We start from the raw sequence: 24,151 nt of genomic DNA, 5'->3' as shown, positions 1-24,151 counted from the left end.
AGTGTCGATTACGATGATGCAAAGTTACAGCCAAAATTGGCTAAATCCATCCGTTATATGATTATAGCAATTAAGGATGTGTTGCACATCACAGAGGAAATCCCAGTCCCTGACAAGAGGGTACATATGTATGGGGAAAAGAAGCCGGAGGTAACCTTTCCCCCCTCACACGAGCTAAATGAGTTATGTGAAAAGGCTTGGGAATCTCCAGATAAAAAACTGCAGATTTCCAAAAGGATTCTTATGGCGTATCCTTTCCCGCCAACGGACAGGTTACGCTGGGAATCCTCCCCTAAGGTGGACAAAGCTTTAACACGCTTATCCAAGAAGGTAGCCCTGCTGTCACAGGATACGGCTACCCTCAAAGATGCTGCGGATCGCAAACAGGAGGTTACTCTGAAGTCCATTTATACACATTCAGGTACCTTACTGAGGCCGGCGATAGCATCGGCCTGGGTGTGTAGTGCTGTAGCAGCATGGACGGATACCGTGTCTGAGGAAATTGATACCTTAGACAAGGATACTATATTGTTGACCTTGGGGCATATTAAAGACGCTGTCCTATATATGAGAGATGCTCAAAGAGACATTAGTCTACTGGGTTCTAGAATAAATGCTTTGTCAATTTCTGCCAGAAGGGTCCTGTGGACTCGGCAATGGACAGGTGATGCCGACTCAAAAAGGCATATGGAGGTTTTACCTTACAAGGGTGAGGAATTGTTTGGGGAGGGTCTCTCGGAACTGGTCTCCACAGCTACTGCTGGAAAGTCAAATTTTTTGCCATATGTTTCCTCACAGCCTAAGAGCACCGTATTATCAAATGCAGTCCTTTCGATCACAGAAAAACAAAGTCCGAGGTGCGTCCTTTCTTGCCAGAGGCAGGGGCAGAGGAAAGAAGCTGCACAACACAGCTAGTTCCCAGGAACAGAAGTCCTCCCCGGCCTCTACAAAATCCACCGCATGACGCTGGGGCTCCACAGGCGGAGCTAGGCCCGGTGGGGGCGCGTCTCCGAAATTTCAGCCACAAGTGGGTTCACTCACAGGTGGATCCCTGGGCTATAGAGATTGTGTCTCAGGGATACAAGCTGGAATTCAAGGAGATGCCCCCTCACCGATACTTCAAATCGGCCCTGCCAGCTTCCCCCCACGAGAGGGAAATAGTGTTAACTGCAATTCACAAATTGTATCTTCAACAGGTGGTGGTCAAGGTTCCCCTCCTTCAACAAGGAAGGGGTTATTATTCGACCATGTTTGTAGTCCCGAAACCGGACGGTTCGGTCAGACCCATATTGAATTTAAAATCCCTGAACATATACCTGAAAAGGTTCATGTTCAAGATGGAATCGCTGAGAGCGGTCATCGCAAGCCTGGAAGGGGGGGATTTTATGGTGTCTCTGGACATAAAGGATGCATACCTTCATGGCCCCATTTATCCACCTCATCAGGCGTACCTCAGATTTGTGGTACAGGATTGTCATTACCAATTTCAGACGTTGCCGTTTGGTCTCTCCACGGCACCGAGAATATTTACCAAGGTAATGGCGGAAATGATGGTACTCCTGCGGAAGCAAGGAGTCACAATTATCCCATACTTGGACGATCTCATAAAAGCGAGATCAAGAGAGCAGTTGCTGATCAGCGTAGCACTTTCTCTGGAAGTGTTACGGCAAAACGGCTGGATTCTAAATATTCCAAAGTCGCAGTTGGTTCCTACGACTCGTCTGCCTTTCCTGGGCATGATTCTAGACACAGACCAGAAAAGGGTTTATCTCCCGATGGAGAAAGCTCAGGAACTCATGACACTGGTCAGGAACCTATTAAAACCAAAACAGGTGTCAGTGCATCACTGCACTCGTGTCCTGGGAAAGATGGTGGCATCATACGAGGCCATTCCCTTCGGCAGGTTCCATGCGAGGACTTTTCAATGGGACTTACTGGACAAGTGGTCCGGATCACATCTTCAGATGCATCAGTTAATCACCCTATCCCCCAGGGCCAGGGTGTCACTCCTGTGGTGGCTACAGAGCGCTCACTTTCTCGAGGGCCGCAGATTCGGCATTCAGGACTGGGTCCTGGTGACCACGGACGCAAGCCTCCGAGGTTGGGGTGCAGTCACACAGGGAAGAAATTTCCAAGGTCTGTGGTCAAGTCAAGAGACTTGCCTTCACATCAACATCCTGGAACTAAGGGCCATATACAACGCCCTACGTCAAGCGGAGACCCTGCTTCGCGACCAACCGGTTCTGATTCAGTCAGACAACATCACCGCAGTGGCTCATGTAAACCGCCAAGGCGGCACAAGGAGCAGAGTGGCGATGGCGGAAGCCACCAGAATTCTTTGCTGGGCGGAGAATCACGTAAGCGCACTGTCAGCAGTGTTCATCCCAGGAGTGGACAACTGGGAAGCAGACTTCCTCAGCAGACACGACCTCCACCCGGGAGAGTGGGGACTTCATCAGGAAGTCTTCGCACAGATTACAAGTCGGTGGGAACTGCCACAGGTGGACATGATGGCATCCCGCCTCAACAAAAAGCTACAGAGGTATTGCGCCAGGTCAAGAGACCCTCAGGCGATAGCTGTAGACGCCCTGGTGACACCGTGGGTGTTCCAGTCGGTCTATGTATTTCCTCCTCTTCCTCTCATACCCAAGGTGCTGAGGATAATAAGAAAAAGAGGAGTGAGAACAATACTCATTGTTCCAGATTGGCCACGAAGGACTTGGTATCCAGATCTGCAAGAAATGCTCACAGAGGACCCGTGGCCTCTTCCTCTAAGACGGGACTTGTTGCAACAGGGGCCCTGTCTGTTCCAAGACTTACCGCGGCTGCGTTTGACGGCATGGCGGTTGAACGCCGGATCCTAGCAGAGAAAGGCATTCCAGATGAGGTCATTCCTACGCTGATAAAGGCTAGGAAGGACGTGACAGCTCAACATTATCACCGTATATGGTGAAAATATGTTGCTTGGTGTGAGGCCAGGAATGCTCCTACGGAGGAATTCCAGCTGGGCCGTTTCCTTCACTTCCTACAGTCCGGAGTGAGTTTGGGCCTAAAATTGGGTTCCATTAAGGTCCAGATTTCGTCCCTATCCATTTTCTTTCAAAAGGAGTTGGCTTCTCTACCTGAAGTTCAGACGTTTGTAAAGGGAGTGCTGCATATTCAGCCTCCTTTTGTGCCTCCAGTGGCACCTTGGAATCTTAACGTGGTGTTGAGTTTCCTGAAATCCCACTGGTTTGAACCACTCAAAACGGTGGAGTTGAAATATCTCACGTGGAAGGTGGTCATGCTATTAGCCTTGGCTTCGGCTAGGCGTGTGTCAGAGTTGGCGGCTTTGTCACATAGAAGCCCCTATCTGGTTTTCCATGCGGATAGAGCAGAATTGCGGACCCGTCCACAATTTCTGCCGAAAGTGGTTTCATCCTTTCATATAAACCAACCTATTGTGGTGCCTGTGGCTACTACTGACTTGGAGGATTCCGAGTTACTTGATGTGGTAAGGGCTTTGAAGGTTTATGTAGCCAGAACGGCTAGGGTCAGGAAAACAGAGTCTTTGTTTATCCTGTATGCTTCCAACAAGCTTGGTGCTCCTGCTTCAAAGCAAACTATTGCTCGCTGGATCTGTAACACGATTCAGCAGGCTCATTCTGCGGCTGGATTGCCGCTTCCAAAATCAGTTAAGGCCCATTCCACTAGGAAGGTGGGCTCTTCTTGGGCGGCTGCCCGAGGGGTCTCGGCATTACAGCTTTGCCGAGCGGCTACTTGGTCAGGTTCAAACACTTTTTTGCAAAGTTCTACAAGTTTGATACCCTGGCTGAGGAGGACCTTGTGTTTGCTCAACCGGTGCTGCAGAGTCATCCGCACTCACCCACCCATTTGGGAGCTTTGGTATAATCCCCATGGTCCTTACGGAGTCCCCAGCATCCACTAGGACGTTAGAGAAAATAAGATTTTACTTACCGGTAAATCTATTTCTCGTAGTCCGTAGTGGATGCTGGGCGCCCGTCCCAAGTGCGGACTTCTTCTGCAATACTTGTATATAGTTATTGCCTTAATAAGGGTTAAGTTATGGTTGCATCAGGGTTTGACCTGATGCTCTGTAATTTGTCATACTGTTAACTGGTTGTTATCACATGTTATACGGTGTGATTGGTGTGGCTGGTATGAATCTTGCCCTGGATTACCAAAATCCTTTCCTTGTACTGTCAGCTCTTCTGGGCACAGTTTCTCTGAGGTCTGGAGGAGGGGCATAGAGGGAGGAGCCAGTGCACACCAGAACCTAAATTCTTTCTTAAAGTGCCCATGTCTCCTGCGGAGCCCGTCTATCCCCATGGTCCTTACGGAGTCCCCAGCATCCACTACGGACTACGAGAAATAGATTTACCGGTAAGTAAAATCTTATTTTTTTCCCTTTCGGTGCAGATAGTGGAAGGTGAAAAGGTAAGAGTTCTGCAGCCTTCTTATGTTCGCAGAAGTGGATGTCGTTTTCTGTTTCTACCACATCCACCGCATGTCGCTGGGTCTATCTGGCTGGAGCCCACTCCAGTGGGAGCTCGTCTACTACTTTTTCAGTCAGTCCGGGAATGGACTAGGACCTGTGAGTTAAGTATAGAATACAAAGGGGGACATTCTGGCGTTTACAGATGTTTCCCCTCACTGATTTTTCAAATAGATCTTGCCATTTTCTCTCTGGAAGGGGAGGTAGTACGCGACGCCATACCAGTGTTGCATCAGGTTCAGGGCGTTGTCCTGCTGTCCCTGTGTAAAAAAAACTTTAAAAAAAAACGTTTTCTCTTTACGTGGTTGACCTACAGGATGGATTCTCTCAGACCAGAGAGCTCCAGCACGTAAAGGTAGAAAAGGGGTTAAATTCGTGTTTCTCCGCATTCGGCTTACCTGGGTTGATATCCAGGATTGTCTTTGCCATTTCACCGGAGTGATGGCAGTATGATGGATTCTTTCAATAATAAGAGCTATTGTCATTCTGTACTGAGACGCTCTCCTGATTAAGGCGAGGTCAAGAAACAAGTGGTGCAAATCATTGTTTCTCTCTGACTGTTCTTCAACACAGGGAATGGCTGTTGTTCCCAACGACACAGATGTCGATGGTGGGTATCAGAGTAGTTACTGAACGGTTGAAGTTCTGTGCTTTCCTGTGGAAAGAGGTCTGAGGATCCAGAGTCGGATCAGATTTGCAGTGACAATCCATCAATATGTTCTGTTGAGGAAGAAGATGGTGGGGCCTAAGAGGCTTTTCAGTGAGCAGGTCAAATGCCAGAGTGGTTTTCACGGGGCCAGTTGGAAATGTGGTCCGGGTTTCACCTGCACATGCACCAGAATATAATCCTAATGGCCAGGATATCGCGCTTGTGGTGTCTGCTCAGTTCTCACCTCCTAGAGAGAAGGTTCGAATCCAGGATGAGATTCTGGTGTCCGGGCAGGCAGATCTCCGAGACTGGGGAGCAGCCCTTGCAAGGGAAGTAGTTCCAGAGGAAAAGGTCAAGCTGGGAAGCTTATCTGCAATAAACTTTCTTGAATTAAGAGCTATTTTCAATGAACATATGCTTTGTGATCTGCCGTGTTGATTCTGTCGGACGACTTGACAGCTGTGGTGTAAGTAAGCCGCTAGGGCGGAACACGGAGCAAAGCGGCAATGGAAGGTGCCGTAAAAGTTTTCCGCTGGGTGAAAGGACTGGTAAACGCTATATTAGCAGTATTCGGTCCAGATGTGAACGATGGAGAAATAGATTCCTCTGCAGATGCGATCTCCATCCGGGAGATATATAGTCGTCATCGAGAAGTTTCACTGAAGCGACAGGTCTTGAGGTGTCTTTGAGGTGTGCCTCAATTCGGCATATTGGTGTGTCGCCTCAACGAGAGATCTCAGGGATATTGTTCCAGGTCCGGGGACACTCAAGCTATAGCAGTGGACGTCCTCGGGACACCTTGGGTGTTTTCAGTCGGTCTATGTGTCCCCTCTGTTTTCACTCTTCTGAAGGTGATAAACGTAAGACGAACAAAGGTTCAGGCGATCCTCATTGTTCCGGTCTGAACATGGAAGGCTTCGTATCCAGTTCTTCAAGATTTACTCATAGCGGATCCCTGGCCTCTTCCTCTACGTGCGGAACTGTTACAGCAAGATCCAGGCGTGTATCAAGACTTGCTGCGATTGGCGGTGTGGCGGTTGAATGCCATATCCTAGCCAGAAAGGGTATTCCCAGTGAAGTCATTTCCATTTTTCTTCAGGCTAGAACAGAAGTAACTGCAAAGCCTTACCACCGTGGTTGGAGAAAATATGTGTCTTGGTGTGAATCCAAGAAGGCTACTACGGAAGACTTTCAGTTGGGTTGGTTTTCTCCAGTCTTTGCAAGCAGGCCCAAAGATAGGCTCCATTTAAGTGCGGTTTTGGCCATATAAATTTTCTTTCAAGAAAGAATTGGCGACCTTTCCGGAAGTTCGGACCTTCGTGGAAGGAGTACTGCACATCCAACCTCCTTTTGTGCCCCCATTGGCACTGTGGGACCTTGATGTGGTGTTGAGTTTTCTTGTCACAATGATTGCAACCTTTCTGAAAGGTTGTGTTACATTTTCTCTCTTGGAGAGTGGTCATGCTTTTGGCTCTGGCATCCGCAATGCGGGTGTCGGAAGTGGCGGCTTGGTCTCACAAGAGCACCTGTTTGATCTTCCAGGTGGATAGAGCAAAATTGTGAACTCAGATAATAGTTCGGCCAACAGTGGTTTAGGTGTTTCGCAGAAACCAGCCTATTTGATGCCTGTGGTTACTTGAGCTGATTCAGGGTCTCTCGATGTAGTCAGGGCTTGGAATATTTATGTAGCGAATTTGGCTCGGATTGCGGAAACAGAGGCTCGGTTTGTCCGGTATGCTCCCAGCGTGATTGGGGCGCCTGCGTATCTGCAGTCTGTTACACGCTAGATCTGTGATCCGATTCGGCGTGCTCGTTCTACGGCTGGATTGCCATTACCGAATTCGGTGGTGACCCATTCTGCTTGGAAAGTGGGTTTTCTTGGGCGGATGCCCGAGGAGTCTCGGCGATTCATCTTTACCGAGCGGATACTTGGTCCGGTTCAAACACTTTTGCTAAGCCCTACAAGTTTGATACCCTGGCTGATGGGGTCCTCATGTTGCTCAATCGGTGCTGCAGAGTCGTCCGCACTCTCCCGCCCGGTCTGTAGCTTTTGGTATAAACCCCATGGTCCTTACGGAGTCCCCAGCATCCTCTAGGACGTAGGAGAAAATAGGATTTTAATACCTACCGGTAAATCCTTTTCTCTTAGTGCGTAGAGGATGCTGGGTGCCCGTCCCAGTGCGTTCTGTGTCTGCAGTAATTGGTTATGGTTACACTCTTGTGGTGTTTCTTTTCTGTCAGGCAGTTGCTGATGTTGTGCATGCCATGGCAGGCGGTGTTTTTTTATTGGTTGTGTTGACACACTGGTTGTGTTACATATTCTCTCAGCATGTGGCTGTGTCTTTTTCATGCCGTTGGCTGGTATTCTTTTGAATGCCACGTTCTGCGGTATATTCGTGGTGTGAGCTGGTATGACACTCACCGTGTTTAAACAATAAATTCTTTCCTCGAAATGTCAGTCTCTCTGGGCACAGTTTTCTAACTGAGGTCTGGAGGAGGGGCATAGAGGGAGGAGCCAGTTCACACCCATTCAAAGTCTTTTAGTGTGCCCATGTCTCCTGCGGATCCCGTCTATACCCCATGGTCCTTACGGAGTCCCCAGACGGGTATGCAGTCTCCTTCAAGAGACGTCCCCCTCGCCAGTTTTGCACGACTGTTATCCCTTCGGATCTGTTGAAAGCGCAAACTCTACACATGGTCCTTACGGAGTCCCCAGCATCCTCTACGGACTAAGAGAAAAGGATTTACCGGTAGGTATTAAAATCCTATTTTCGACCGCAAGGTAAAGCAAAAGGTCAGGCGTACCCGAGACAGGCTCGTGCCTCCAAAACCACGAAGCCCAAATATAAACAATCTTGGGCCGCCCGTCAGCCTGCTTCCAAACAAGACAAGCCTGCTGCATGACGGGGCGGGCCTCCCCCTGGGTAACCCAGGGTGGGAGGACGACTTCTACAGTTCGCCCAGGCCTCGTTAAAGACCACTTCAGACGCCTGGGTGCGGTAAGTTGCCTCTCACGGGTATGCAGTCTCCTTCAAGAGACTCCCCCTCGCCAGTTTTGCACGACTGTTATCCCTTCGGATCTGTTGAAAGCGCAAACTCTACACTTGGTTGTACAATCCCTCCTGGACACAGGAGTGGTAGTGCCGGTACCTCTGTCTCAGAGAGGCAGGGGGTACTATTCGACCCTGTTTCTAGTTCCGAAGCCAAACTGGTCCTTCCGACCTATACTCATCCTCAAATCTTTGAACAAATTTGTAAGAGTATCCAAATTCTGTATGGAAACTCTGCGCTCTATTGTTCTGGCCATGGAGCCCAAGGATTATATGGTATCCCTGGTCATACAGGATGCTTACCTGCACATACCTATTGCCACATCGCATCAGCAATATCTGCGGTTTGCTATTGGCAACCTACATTATCAATTCCAGGCCTTGCCTTTTGGATTGACCACGGCTCCTCGGATCTTCACGTGATGACTGCCCTTCTCCGCCGTCAGGGTATGTGGATCCTGCCGTACCTGGACGACTTGCTGATCCTGGCAAACTCCCCAGAGGCTCTCCTCAGTTATCTGGATCTGACAGTCCAATTCCTACAAGCCCACGAGTGGCTCATCAACTGGAAGAAGTCCTCGCTGGTCCCTGCTCGGAGCATGATGCACCTGGGGGCACTGCTGGACACACACAACCAATGATTGTTCTGGTCTCCAGGGAAGGTCCTGAACCTTCAGGACAGGATCAGATGCTTCCTCTCTCGCCCAAGAGTGTTGATACACTCGGCGATGCAAGTACTAGGCCTCATGGTGTCGGCTTTTGACATGGTAGAGTATGCTCAATTTCATTCCTGCCCTCTGCAGAGGTTAATTCTTTCCAAGTGGGACAGTCTGCCTCATCGGATCAAGTCTCAAATGATCTCGTTTACTCCGGAGGTTCGTCTGTCACTAAGCTGGTGGCTAAAGGACCAACAGCTGAGCAGGGGCCGTCCCTTCTGGATCTCCTGACAACGGATGTCAGTCTCCGGGGGTTGGTGCGCGGTGTTGGAGCAACACTCTCTCCAGGGTCAGTGGACCAGGGAGGAATCTCTCCTGATAAACATTCTGGAATTGCGGGCAGTGTTCAATGCGTTGACACTGGCCTTGTCTCTAGTACGGAACAGGCCTGATCAAGTACAATCAGACGACGCCACCACGGTGGCGTACATAAATCATCAAGGCGGCACTCAAAGCCGCATGCCAATGCTGGAAGTACTGTATAAAAAATCCTCTGTTGGGCGGAACGCCATCTGCCAGGAATATCGTCAGTGTTCATCCCCGGAGTCCTCAACTGGGAAACGGATTTCCTCAGTCGTCAGGACGTTCAAGCTGGAGAGTGGAGTGTTCATCTGGAAGTCTTTCAACTCCTAGTGGACAAGTGGGGCCTACCAGACGTGGACCTGATGGCGTCTCGTCACAATCACAAGGTTCCGGTCTTGGGATCATTGACAAGGGATCCTCAAGCAGCGTTCTTGGATGCACTGGCAATTCCATGGAACTTTCGGCTGCCATACGTGTTCCCTCCAGTGTCACTCCTGCCCAGGGTTCTACGGAAGTTCAAGCAAGAAAGAGAAATACTACTTCTAATCGCTCCAGCGTGGCCCAGACTGCATTGGTTCTCAGACCTGCATGGTCTATCGATAGAGCGTCCTCTTCTACTTCCTCAATGCCCAGACCTCCTCGTTCAGGGCCCTTGTGTCTATCCTGACCTGGTCAGACTGGCTTTGCCAGCGTGGCTCTTGAAGCTGCACTCTTGAGGGCCAAGGGATTCTCAGAGGCGGTTATGCAAACTATGCTGAAGGGCTGGAACTCTTACTTCACATGGTGTGCTCCTAAGAATTATGATGCCTATTTGTTCAGAACTTCCAGGCTTTTGGCTTTTCTGCAACAAGGCCTAGATTTAGGCCTTCATCTGGCCTCCCTCAAGGTTCATATATCTGTCTTGTTGGGTGTGGTTTCAGATAAAAATTGCGTCTATACCTGACGTTCATACTTTCCCTCAGGGTGTTTTATGGATTCAGCCTCCCTATGTCCCTCCTGTGGCTCCATGGGATCTGTCTGTTGTCTTAAATGCCCTGCAAGAGTCTCCATTTGAACCTCTTGAGTCTGTGGATCTTAAATGTCTTACACTTAAGGTCGTGTTTTTACTGGCTATTGCCTCTGCTAGGAGGTTGTCGGACTTAGGCGCCTTGTCCTGTCGTCCACCCTTTCTGATTTTTCACCGTGACCGAGCAGTTCTTCGAACTAGCCCTGGTTATCTACCTAAGGTGGTATCATCTTTTCATCATAACCAAGAGAATGTGGTTCCAGCTTTATCTCTTCGCTCTTTGGAGGACAAACCAGGTCTTTGGATGTGGTACGGGCTCTCCGTGTTTACGTAGAGAGGACTGCCTCCCTCAGGAGCTCGGATACCCTTTTTGTACTTTTCGGTTATCACAAACGTGGCTGGCCTGTGAATAAGCAAACCTTGGCCAGATGGATTAGAATGGTGATTGCACAAGCTTATGTACAGGCTGGTCTTCCAGCTCCTGCTGCTATCAAAGCGCATTCTACCCGGTCTGTTGGACCTTCTTGGGCGGCCTGCCGTGGCGTGTCCGCTGTTGTGCAAGGCGGCTATGTGGTCCTCGGTGAACACGTTCATCAGGTTCTATGCCTTTGATACTTCGGCCTCCCAGGATGCTTCCTTTGGACGCCGGATTCTTGTACCCGCTACAGTGCGTCCCCTCCCATGAGGAACTACTTTAGGACATCCCCGATGCTATTCCCTGTGGAATACCAGTGTACCCACTGCAGAAAAGGAGATTTATGGTAGACTTACCATAGTTAAATCTTTCTGTGAGGTACACTGGATTCCACAGGGCGCACACCCTGATGCACTTAGCTTCTTTGGGTTTGTATGGCATTAGCCACTAGTCCCTTCTCCTGACGTGAGAATGTTGTTCTATGTGACTAACATCTACCGTCTCTTACCTGCTACTGCATTGGACTGGTTAATGAAACTGAGCTCCAGTGCCTGGAGGCGGGGTTATAGAGGAGGCAGTGCAGTGCATCCTGCGAACAGTCAAAGCTTTAGCCTTTTTGGTGCCTCGGATTAAGGTCCAACTCTACACCCCCAATGTTATTCCCTGTGGAATCCAGTGTACCTCACAGAAAGAGATTTAATTATGGTAAGTGTACCATAAATCTCCTTTTTGCATAGATTAAAATAACAATAAAAAAATTAGAATATATTAAGATAGTGGCAGCCTAATACAGCATACCAATTTTCCTTACAAGGGCCTATTTGTCTGGTTATTTGGCCCCATATACGATGTGGATAAAGCAGTTTCCGCATGATTTGCACTAAATGAGAGCCAAATGTTTTCAGATATTTGCTCAGATAGCTTCAGATGGCATTGGTCTGCTTTCCCTTATGGAAACCGCCCAACTGGATAAGGACTTAATCCCTCCCCGGTGAACTGGACCTGTTTGTGGTGCCCATTGCAATGTAGCTCTGAACATTAACATTCCTTTTTGCTGCATTCCGCTGGGCAATTTAATAAGGGACAACATGAGTAAAAATGAAAGTGATAACGTTACTAGGGTTAGACATGGCCAGCGCGTGCAATTTGTAAACATTGGGATTGACCTGACGAACAGTTCCAGCCAACCAGAGAGGGATAAGAAGATCCCGTTCCAGCCAGGATACTCCCGTAGGGGAAAGCCGGCTAAGCTTGATAAATTGCGCAGCAGCAACGTCCCCATACATTGTACGGGGAAGGAAGCGCTCTGCGTTTTTCTTAGGATATATCTGCAATAAATCCTGCAATTCACACTTGTTTAATAGCCACTTTAATTTAGTGCACATCATTTATAGGGCCAAATGCCTTGAGTAATAGTCTCCTTTAGTCTCCATTAAATGTTTTCGAGGAATGACAGCTGCCCCAGTGTTTGAGCAGTTAGAGATAGGCGATTCTTCCTTCATTTGATCCTTAACTTGAACCTTACGCGGTTTATTGGTGGGAATACTCTATTATTTGTTTAGTTGTCTTTTTAATTTGTTGCCTTCATAGTGTCATGGTACTTAATACATGGTGTAACCATTTCCTGAGCAACCAAAAGTAGTTGTCATACCTAAATTGCCTTAAAGTGGACCTGTCCAGGTGACAGTGTTTCTATTACAGACATTTGTATTGTAATACGGCTGCGGCAAGCGAGTGACTGACCTGCTATATCTGCACTTTACTGTCTGAAGCAACATTTGAATTTACGGTGACACCTTAACTTCAGAGACACCTGTCACCAATAACATGAATCAGCTTTGTACTCCCATATTGGATCTAATTCTAGAGGAATTAGAGACGCATTTTATTCTTTGTTTTCATGTTTTGGTCATATTTTGTAGATATGGAAATTAGACTAATTGGGGTTCAGATGTGCTAAATTCCTATGCACCAGAGACATGACAATAGGTTGTGAGGAATTGCCACATCAATGCAGTGCGCCCTTTTATCATATTGTGTAGGGATCAGTAGAATGCTGCATGTATTCCGCTCTCTCATCATTTCTCACTTTCACATGGTGTCACAAAGATGAATGTTACTGTGCTCTGTTAATTACTCTGCACCCCAGCAGGTTAGATGTGTGTCTCATTTTAAAGTGAAACTAATAAATAAATGTTCGATTGCCTGGCTGAGGATAACTTGTGCTGTCTTACTTTGCCGTGAATGACAGAAGTTGCGCACTGCTATGTCCGGCCTATAGCCGTGTAGAATGACGATATTGTGCATGTGTTTATAGTATTGAAACCATAACCTAACACCAACCTGAAATGTTGACATTGTGACTTTCAACATAATGACACCATGTTGACAGGATGACTGCATACCTATATAATAACCAAATCATCATTATTACATATCAAAGTATATCCATTAGGATATACGCTCCTGATATATACAACACACATCAGTTTTGCGAGAGATCGCCCCGGCAGCACTTGGGTAGCAAATGCTGCAATTGCACACTGATGCCTGTTTATATTGCCACCGCTGTAAAATTATTCCCAGAATCCTTTGCAGCTGAGCCAATACTACATCATACGGAAAAGTGTCTTGATGCATCGCAACCCCCATTATGTCACGTATACTGAAGTAAAGTATAACTTCTTTGGATTCTATTCATGTTAAATAAGGTTCTTCGATAAATACAACTTACATGCCTATATAACAGATGTTAAGAAGACATGCACACATAGCACGATTGCTATTGGTCAATAATGAAAAATGGGGACATTTCAAGGGTCACTTATTCAAAACCTGGGGTTAGTTATTTTCTGTACACCCCCTCCAACATGGTTTTTGTTAATAAAAACTCATCAGAAATGTGATGAGGAAAAAACCTGGAACAGGTGACGCTTACTGTCTCTGCATATATCCCCCACTAATCTCTCTTAGCTGAATGAAACAACCTCTTACTTGCAGGTTTTAAACAACTGTCTTCATGTTTGAATGTCTAGTTTAAAGACCTTGGGTAGATTTAGTAAAGCGTCTAAAAAATTAAAATTGTTGCCCATAGCAATCAATCAAATTCTATCATTATTTTATTGCATCCTAGATAATGATAGAATCTGGTTGCTATGGGCAACCCCATCACTTTTAATTTACAGAAGCTTTAGTAAATTTACTACCTTGGGTCACAAACTAGACAGTGTTTCCCAATAGTGGAAATGGCATTTAAATTGTATGCATGCGTCTGAGAACTAATTCATTTCATTGGTACGTTATTTAAAATGATAAAATTCTGTTTAAATGCTGAACTTTTGCTTCTAGAATGTCTGTGTGTAAGTCTTTGGTTGTTTTATTACAGAAATATTTCTAAAGGGGTTTTCTACCTTCAGGAGACTTCAGTTATGCTGTCCTGCAATTTTACATTCAATTGATTGTTTTATCTACTGTATATGACTTTTTTTATGTTTCACTACTCCCAAACTTTCTCGTATCACGGCGCACTGGAGTATCAGCATTTTTTTCATGGCACCCCCTAAGCCAAAAGTTTCTAATTGAGAAATTCATCAAAAATTATTCAATTAAGTAAATTGTGCTTACCTGTCACGCTGAGGTTCAGTTATGTGGTGGTTGACAGGGCTAAGCCCACATATTTTTTGATTGGCGGTCATCAGCACCGATATTGCCTAACCCTTTGGCTATAAATAATTTGATTTGGAACTAGACTGCCAACCCATGCGGCACCCCTGCAAGTGCACTGTGTTACCCCAGAAAGCCGCGGCTCCCAGTTTGGGAACCACTGATCTATTGGTTATATTACTGATATATTACTATTTGGGAATAGTAATATAAGGGCTTTGTAAAAAGCCACCAAAGAAACCAGAATGTCCAAACAGTGCGATTAGTAAAAGTTACAGGATGGCACATACAGTATGACAATAAATGAAGGGGGTCTGAGGGTGAACCCCACCTTAATTATGTGTATAAAAGTCACTTATATAGTAAATGTACTTTTTTTTCCCCCTCCCCTATTGACAAATTGGCCCCGATTAGGTTGGATTTCCACATATCCACTGTGTGTTTATAGCAGGGCAATACTCCATGACCTTTTAGCTTTTATATTAGGTAAAAATGTAAAATAACACATTTTTTCCCAGGAGAGAGAACGAAGGTCTCCAGCCTTTAACCTCCATATAGCCAGCTTCCCAGAAAATAATGGAAGCGCTCTACAGCTTTTCTGTCAGCAGGAAGGAATTAAGGTAGATGCAGATTCACTTCCATCTTCTGGTGCATCCCATGTCTTTTCACTGCCATTAACCCCTCATTACTGTGGACATGTAAACAGAAGCATTCCTCAAATGCCGTCATTATTGGTACCCTAAATGTACTGTCATGCATGGTCACCCTCACCTATGTGCATAGTGTAAGACAACATACTGCTACTTATGAACTAAGTTGTATAATGGTAGATTTTACTGGTCACTTAATAATGAAGGCGGCCATTTTGGGGTCTGAACCAATAATTTCTGCCTCCAATGTATGTAGGTGATCTGTGCCCTCTAGTAGGTTGATATTACTAATTCTACTTGTCTAAGGCTTGAGTGTTTGGCTACAATGTGATTGAATTAAATAATCGTAAAATGACCCTTTTTTTAATGTATACACAGTATATATCATCCAGATGTTAACCATGGGAAATTGTATTGAGGACCTGTATGATAACCACCAATCACCACAGAATATGTTATAGTAGTAGGAATGATCTAAATGAGGCCTGGTCAAACTGCAGGTCTCCAGCTACTTTGAAACTACAAGTCCCAGCATACCCTTCCATCGATCGGCTGGTATAGCATCCCAGAAATTGTAGTTTCACAACAACTGGAGAGACCAGGGTCGACCAGGCCTGATCTAAATGAGATGAAGTATTTCTTCGCTCAGGCCTTACTGAAAGGAGTTCAGAGAACACACTGATAAGTAATTATCAGAATATGGGTAATGTGGTGTTTGGCTGCTGCTGCTCTACTTCTTACCTTTATTACATACTTGTGCACTTGAGGAGATCGGTTATTTTGACAGATACTTTAGGTAATTTGAGGTACAGTACAGTATTGCCATTATTGTTAGTTTGGTGGAAATGTACCAAAGCTTCAAGAGATAAAGTGGAGCAGTTGCTTGAAGCAATTAATCGGCATTTACCTAGTACAGTTCAAATAAATACAGTTATGTACAACTCCACTTTATCTACTAACAAGGTTTGAGACATCTCCCCCTTTGACTGTTCACTTTACTATGCCCCCACCTAGTCACACATTAGGCCAATTTAATACAGGGGCAAGAGCCCTGGGGCCATCAGTCTGAGTAAATTAGGTTTGGTTGAATAGACTCTATTAGCTTCTATGTTACTAAAAGACATGATCCCTTGTATCAAAAAGAGAGTCTCGTCTTTCATTCAAAATGCCAAATAAAACATACCCAATAAAAAAACAGGAAAACTATACTAGCGGCGTTTAATACCCTGGTACCTTTCTGCCTAAGCCTATATGTTCCGCTGCTTGTTTCTATTGGTGCTCTTCATACAAATAGTCTTTATAGGAAAAATCTTTTAAAACAAACAAACAAAAAAAAAACGGAAAATTAAATACAGTGGTAACAGCTGATGTATAGTGATGACCATAGATGGCTCTCTCTATGGTCAATGTTTTTTCCCCCAACCATAAGTAATAAACCATCGATGTTTTGTGCATGGGCATAGTGGCATTCAGCATCGGGGATTAGTCACCAATGTTTAGCACTGAATGTGAAAACACTCACCATCGCCATCAATCCTCAGCTGTAATGGGCAAAGCTTATGGTAGAGCGCCCATTGTATTACATGGTTTGTAAGACTCAAACCTCACAATAAAACTGGACATTGTTATCCATCACATACCAACTTAGTTTTTCAGCTAAATCAAGTTTATGATGATAAATTGAATGATGGGGGTAATTCCGAGTTGATCGCAGCAGGATTTTTGTTAGCAGTTGGGCAAAACCATGTGCACTGCAGGGGAGGCAGATATAACATGTGCACAGAGAGTTAGATTTGGGTGGGTTATTTTGTTTCTGTGCAGGGTAAATGCTGGCTGCTTTATTTTTACACTGCAATTTAGATTGCAGATTGAACACACCACACCCAAATCTAACTCTCTCTGCACAAGTTATATCTGCCTCCCCTGCAGTGCACATGGTTTTTGCCCAACTGGTAACAAAAAAATAAGAATTTACTCACCGGTAATTCTATTTCTCGTAGTCCGTAGTGGATGCTGGGAACTCCGTAAGGACCATGGGGAATAGCGGGCTCCGAAGGAGGCTGGGCACTCTAGAAAGATCTTAGACTACCTGGTGTGCACTGGCTCCTCCCACCATGACCCTCCTCCAAGCCTCAGTTAGGTACTGTGCCCGGACGAGCGTACACAATAAGGAAGGATTTTGAATCCCGGGTAAGACTCATACCAGCCACACCAATCACACCATACAACTCGTGATATGAAACACAGTTAACAGTATGAAACAATAGAGCCTCTCAACAGATGGCTCAACAATAACCCAATTTAGTTAACAATAACTATGTACAAGTATTGCAGATAAACCGCACTTGGGATGGGCGCCCAGCATCCACTACGGACTACGAGAAATAGAATTACCGGTGAGTAAATTCTTATTTTCTCTAACGTCCTAGTGGATGCTGGGAACTCCGTAAGGACCATGGGGATTATACCAAAGCTCCCAAACGGGCGGGAGAGTGCGGATGACTCTGCAGCACCGAATGAGAGAACTCCAGGTCCTCCTCAGCCAGGGTATCAAATTTGTAGAATTTTGCAAACGTGTTTGCCCCTGACCAAGTAGCTGCTCGGCAAAGTTGTAAAGCCGAGACCCCTCGGGCAGCCGCCCAAGATGAGCCCACCTTCCTTGTGGAATGGGCATTGACAGATTTTGGCTGTGGCAGGCCTGCCACAGTATGTGCAAGCTGAATTGTACTACAAATCCAACGAGCAATAGTCTGCTTAGAAGCAGGAGCACCCAGCTTGTTGGGTGCATACAGGATAAACAGCGAGTCAGATTTTCTGACTCCAGCCGTCCTGGAAACATATATTTTCAGGGCCCTGACAACGTCTAGCAACTTGGAGTCCTCCAAATCCTTAGTAGCCGCAGGCACCACAATAGGCTGGTTCAGGTGAAACGCTGACACCACCTTAGGGAGAAACTGGGGACGAGTCCTCAATTCTGCCCTATCCATATGGAAAATCAGATAAGGGCTTTTACATGATAAAGCCGCCAACTCTGACACTCGCCTGGCTGAAGCCAAGGCCAATAACATGACCACTTTCCACGTGAGATATTTCAGATCCACGGTTTTTAGTGGCTCAAACCAATGTGATTTTAAGAAACTCAACATCACGTTGAGATCCCAAGGTGCCACAGGAGGCACAAATGGGGGCTGAATATGCAGCACTCCTTTCACAAATGTCTGAACTTCAGGTACTGAAGCTAGTTCTTTTTGAAAGAAAATCGACAGAGCCGAGATCTGTACCTTAATGGAGCCCAGTTTTAGGCCCATATTCACTCCTGCTTGCAGGAAATGCAGAAATCGACCTAGTTGAAATTCCTCTGTTGGGGCCTTTTTGGCCTTGCACCATGCAACATATTTCCGCCATATGCGGTGATAATGCTTTGCCGTAACATCTTTCATGCCGTCAAACGCAGCCGCGGTAAGTCTTGGAACAGACAGGGGCCCTGCTGCAGCAGGTCCTGTCTGAGCGGCAGAGACCACGGGTCCTCTGAGATCATCTCTTGAAGTTCCGGGTACCACGCTCTTCTCGGCCAATCCGGAACCACGAGAATTGTGTTTACTCCTCGCTTTTCTTACTATTCTCAATACCTTTGGTATGAGAGGTAGAGGAGGGAACACACAAACTGACCGGTACACCCACGGTGTCACTAGAGCGTCCACAGCTATCGCCTGAGGGTCTCTTGACCTGGCGCAATACTTCTCTAGTTTTTTGTTTAGGCGGGACGCCATCATGTCCACCTGTGGACGACCCCATTGATTTACAATCATTTGGAAGACTTCTGGATGAAGTCCCCACTCTCCCGGGTGGAGGTCGTGCCTGCTGAGAAAGTCTGCTTCCCAGTTGTCCACTCCCGGGATGAACACTGCTGACAGTGCTAGTACATGATTTTCCGCCCATCGGAGAATTTTTGTGGCTTCTGCCATCGCCGTCCTGCTTCTTGTGCCGCCCTGTCGATTCACATGGGCGACTGCCGTGATGTTGTCTGACTGGATCAGCACCGGCTGGTGTAGGAGCAGGGATTTTGCTTGACTTAGGGCATTGTAAATGGCCCTTAGTTCCAGAATATTTATGTGAAGGGCAGTCTCCTGACTTGACCATAATCCTTGGAAATTTCTTCCCTTTGTGACTGCCCCCCAGCCTCGTAGGCTGGCATCCGTGGTCACCAGGACCTAGTCCTGTATGCCGAATCTGCGGCCCTCCAGAAGATGAGCACTGTGCAGCCACCACAGAAGAGACACCCTGGTTCGTGGAGACAGGGTTATTAAACGATGCATCTGAAGATGCGATCCGGACCACTTGTCCAACAGGTCCCACTGAAAAATCCTGGCATGGAACCTGCCGAATGGAATTGCTTCGTAAGAAGCTACCATCTTTCCCAGGACCCGCGTGCAGTGATGCACCGATACCTGTTTTGGTTTTAGGAGGTCTCTGACTAGAGAAGACAACTCCCTGGCTTTCTCCTCCGGGAGAAACACTTTTTTCTGGGCCGTGTCCAGAATCATTCCCAGGAACATTAGACGTGTCGTGGGGACCAGCTGTGACTTTGGGATATTCAGAATCCAGCCGTGCTGGCTCAGCACTTCCTGAGATAGTGCTACTCCCACTAACGACTGTTCCTTGGATCGTGCCTTTATTAGGAGATCGTCCAAGTATGGGATAATTAAAACTCCCTTTTTTCGAAGGAGTATCATCATTTCCGCCATAACCTTGGTAAATACCCTCGGTGCCGTGGAGAGTCCAAACGGCAGCGTCTGGAATTGGTAATGGCAGTCCTGTACCACAAATCTGAGGTACTCCTGGTGAGAATTGTAAATGGGGACATGCAGGTAAGCATCCTTGATGTCCAGGGATACCATGTAATCCCCCTCGTCCAGGCTTGCAATAACCGCCCTGAGCGATTCCATCTTGAACTTGAATTTTTTTATGTATGTGTTCAAGGATTTCAAATTTAAAATGGGTCTCACCGAACCGTCCGGTTTCGGCACCACAAATAGTGTGGAATAGTAACCCCGGCCTTGTTGAAGTAGGGGTACCTTGATTATCACCTGCTGGGAATACAGCTTGTGAATCGCTGCTAGCACCGCCTCCCTGTCTGAGGGAGCAATCGGCAAGGCGGATTTTAGGAAACGGCGGGGTGGAGTCGCCTCGAATTCCAGCCTGTATCCCTGAGATACTATTTGAAGGATCCAGGGATCCACCTGTGAGCGGGCCCACTGATCGCTGAAATTCCTGAGGCGGGCCCCCACCGTACCTGGCTCCGCCTGTGAAGCCCCACCGTCATGCGGCGGACTTGGAAGAGGAAGCGGGGGAGGACTTTTGTTCCAGGGAACCTGCTGTTTGCTGCAGCCTTTTTCCCCTGCCTCTGCCTCTTGACAGAAAAGACCCTCCTTTTCCCCGCTTGTTTTTCTGGGACCGAAAGGACTGAACCTGATAAAATGGCGCCTTCTTAGGCTGTGAGGGGACATGGGGTAAAAATGCTGACTTCCCAGACGTTGCTGTGGAAACTAGGTCGGAGAGACCATCCCCAAATAATTCCTCCCCCTTATAAGGCAAGACTTCCATGTGCCTTTTGGAATCTGCATCTCCAGTCCACTGGCGAGTCCATAAGCATCTCCTAGCAGAGATAGATAATGCACTTATTTTAGATGCCAGCCGGCAGATTTCCCTCTGTGCATCTCTCATGTATAAGACTGAGTCTTTTATATGGTCAATTGTTAGCAGGATCGTGTCTCTGTCTAACGTGTCAATATTTTCTGACAGTTTATCTGACCACGCAGCGGCAGCACTGCACATCCATGCTGACGCAATAGCTGGTCTGAGTATAATGCCTGAGTGTGTATATACAGACTTCAGGATCGCCTCCTGCTTTCTATCAGCAGGTTCCTTAAGGGCGGCTGTATCCTGGGACGGTAGTGCCACCTTTTTAGACAAATGTGTGAGCGCTTTATCCACCCTCGGGGGTGTTTCCCAACGTAACCTATCCTCTGGCGGGAAAGGGAACGCCATTAGTAGCTTCTTAGGAATTACCAATTTCTTATCAGGGGAAGCCCACGCTTCTTCACACACTTCATTTAATTCATCTGACGGGGGAAAAACTACAGGTAGTTTTTTCTCCCCAAACATAATACCCTTTTTTGTGGTACCTGGATGTAAATCAGAAATATTTAACACCTCTTTCATTGCCTCAATCATGCAGTGAATGGCCTTAACGGGCATTAAATTTGACTCATCGTCGTCGACACTGGTGTCAGTATCCGTGTCGACATCTACTTGTGCCACCTGAGATAGCGGGCGTTTCAGAGCCCCTGATGACTTTTGAGACACCTGGACAGGCACGAGCTGAAGACTCGGCTGTCCCACAGTCGGCATGTCGTAAAATTTTGTATGTAAGGAGTCTATACGTGCACTCATTTCCTGCCATAATACCATCCACTCAGGTGTCTGACCCCCAGGGGGTGACATCCCTGCTAAAGGCATCTGTTCCCCCTCCACATCATTATCCTCCTCAAACATGTCGACACAGCCGTACCGACACACTCCACACACACAGGGAATGCTCAAATAGAGGACAGGACCCACAAAAGCCCTTTGGGGGGACAGAGTAAGAGTATGCCAGCACACACCAGAGCGCTATATATATGCAGGGACTAACTGAGTTATGTCCCTAATAGCTGCTTTATATAATATACTGTATACAGTGCCAATTTTAATGTCCCCCCTCTCTTTTCCCTCTTACTGTACTGTAGAATTGCAGGGAAGAGCCAGGGAGCTTCCTTCCAGCCGAGCTGTGAGGGAAAAATGGCGCCAGTGTGCTGAGGAGATAGGCTCCGCCCCTTTTTCGCGGCCTATTCTCCCGCTTTTTATGGGATTCTGGCAGGGGTATTTACCTCATATATAGCCCCAGGGGCTATATATTGAGGTATTTTAGCCAGCCAAGGTGTTTTTATTGCTGCCTCAGGGCGCCCCCCCCCAGCGCCCTGCACCCTCAGTGACCGGAGTGTGAAGTGTGTATGAGGAGCAATGGCGCACAGCTGCAGTGCTGTGCGCTACCTTGGTGAAGACAGGATGTCTTCATGCCGCCGATTTTCCGGACCATCTTCTCGCTTCTGGCTCTGTAAGGGGGACGGCGGCGCGGCTCCCGGACCGAACATCAAGGCTGGGCCTGCGGTCGATCCCTCTGGAGCTAATGGTGTCCAGTAGCCTAAGAAGCCCAATCCGGCTGCAAGCAGGCGAGTTCGCTTCTTCTCCCCTTAGTCCCTCGCTGCAGTGAGCCTGTTGCCAGCAGGTCTCACTGAAAATAACAAATTCTAAGACTATAACTTTCTAAGAGCTCAGGAGAGCCCCTAGTGTGCATCCAACCTCGGCCGGGCACGAAATCTAACTGAGGCTTGGAGGAGGGTCATGGTGGGAGGAGCCAGTGCACACCAGGTAGTCTAAGATCTTTCTAGAGTGCCCAGCCTCCTTCGGAGCCCGCTATTCCCCATGGTCCTTACGGAGTTCCCAGCATCCACTAGGACGTTAGAGAAATCCTGCTGCGATCAACTCAGAATTACCCCCCGATGAGTGATAGTGATGGCTGCCAAATAGTGAGGACTGATTGATGAGTCATGTGATATATGAATGATGAGTATCCGAAATGATGAGAGATGTGAATAGGGAAAGATTTGATCTGAAATTTCACCACATCACGTTACGCTCACTTTTAAATATAAGCACATGGACAGCCACTGATGAGTTCCCCATGGTATATATCTGCTATAATGTGGCGAACATTCAGTATGAACCAATGGCATATACTCTATATATTTTAATAGAAGACTAATGCCCTTTACCTTTGACCTGAAATATAGCTGCTAATTTAATTGAGATCTTTACACACAGATATTGGCAGAGCCGACCTTAGGCATAGGAAAACTAGGCAAATGCCTAGGGCATTTGGTATGCTTAGGGGCACCAGCAGCTTCTGTTGATTAAAATGATATGCAGCATGCCTATATTCTATGTGGGACTGCGGCTGTATCTGCATACAAAATGCTACGTTGCAGTGTAGTCCTGGAAATCACTGTAATATAGCATTTCATATGCAGATATAGCCGCAGTCACACACAGAATATAGGCATGCTGCATATCATTTTAATCAGCAGAAGCTGCTTGTGCATCCTAGCCACATAGTAATGCAAATAAGATGCATTTTCATAAACAAAAGGCGCCTGACGTTAGCAGAGCTGCCAGCTGACTCATGCCAGGCATCTCCTGCAGAACTAGCGGCAGGGCTAGGGGGCACCAGCCAAAATCTTGCCTAGGGCATCATATTGGTTAGGGCCGGATATTGGGGCAGATGTATTAAGCCTGGAGAAGGCATAAAGAAGTGAAAAAGCGGTGATAAGTACAAGCTGATAACGCACCAGCCAATCAGCGCCAATATGTAAATTGACAGGAGCGGATTGGCTGGTGCGTTATCACCTTGCACTTATAACTTCTCCAGGCTTCATACAGTATATCTGCCCATAGTAGCAAACAAATATAGTAATAAAAAAATATATAATAAAAATCTACATTAACAGTTTACGCATAGTCTGTGCATTCCTGTTTAGCTGACAAAACAAAACTTTATTATAACTCTGTCTTAGTGCAGTCTGGTATGTCATTGTACTGCTCAAACCCTTGCTTTGAGGTAGAACATCCTTGCATATTGATGCTTGAGTAGTTAATCAAGCTCTAGAGACAGGGAGACCTGCGGCTGATTGCTCTACAATCTGTTGCAGACCTCAGAGGGGCATAGAGAGCCTTCAGAATATAGCTGCATGGTATGTATTTCTCCAAACCATCTCCAGCTTCTAGTTGCATTGCTACTGTCTGTGCACTTGCTTCATGCTGCTCTGTGTGCTGTATATCTGGAGTGTTACGGTCCGCTGGGACATGGGCTGTTTGGGTCTTGTTTAGTCATGATGTTGTCACTCTCTTCCAGGATGTGGATATCTCAGAGCTTATGAAGAAGCTGGATATACTTGGAGATAATGGGGTAATTTCACAATCTCTCTTCGCTGAATTCCTAACGTGCTACCAATGGCAATCACAAAGATATACATTTGCAATAATCGCCATCTGTTGGCAGAACCTAAGTGGTTTGACTATTATTTATATTTGCTGTTAAAATGAGCA

At 46.8% G+C, this 24,151-nt stretch overlaps 1 protein-coding gene across 11 annotated transcripts in view; it reads left to right on the top strand.

The window, feature by feature from the left end:
* JAKMIP1 (janus kinase and microtubule interacting protein 1) overlaps positions 1-24,151 on the top strand; it is a 342,118-nt gene that overhangs the window by 275,034 nt on the left and 42,933 nt on the right. For 10 of the 11 annotated variants that reach the window (XM_063923480.1, XM_063923546.1, XM_063923536.1 and 7 more), the window contains exons 14-15: positions 14,816-14,917; positions 23,958-24,011. In XM_063923480.1, the coding sequence (XP_063779550.1) occupies positions 14,816-14,917; positions 23,958-24,011 (156 nt within the window). The remainder of the gene's footprint in view (positions 1-14,815; positions 14,918-23,957; positions 24,012-24,151) is intronic. The other variant, XM_063923560.1, reaches the window with a different exon arrangement.

Source organism: Pseudophryne corroboree, chromosome 1 (genome assembly GCF_028390025.1).
Source record: "Pseudophryne corroboree isolate aPseCor3 chromosome 1, aPseCor3.hap2, whole genome shotgun sequence".
Lineage (NCBI taxonomy): Eukaryota > Metazoa > Chordata > Amphibia > Anura > Myobatrachidae > Pseudophryne > Pseudophryne corroboree.
The sequence above is the reverse complement of the archived record's forward strand: the minus strand, read 5'-3'. Positions and strand labels throughout refer to the sequence as shown.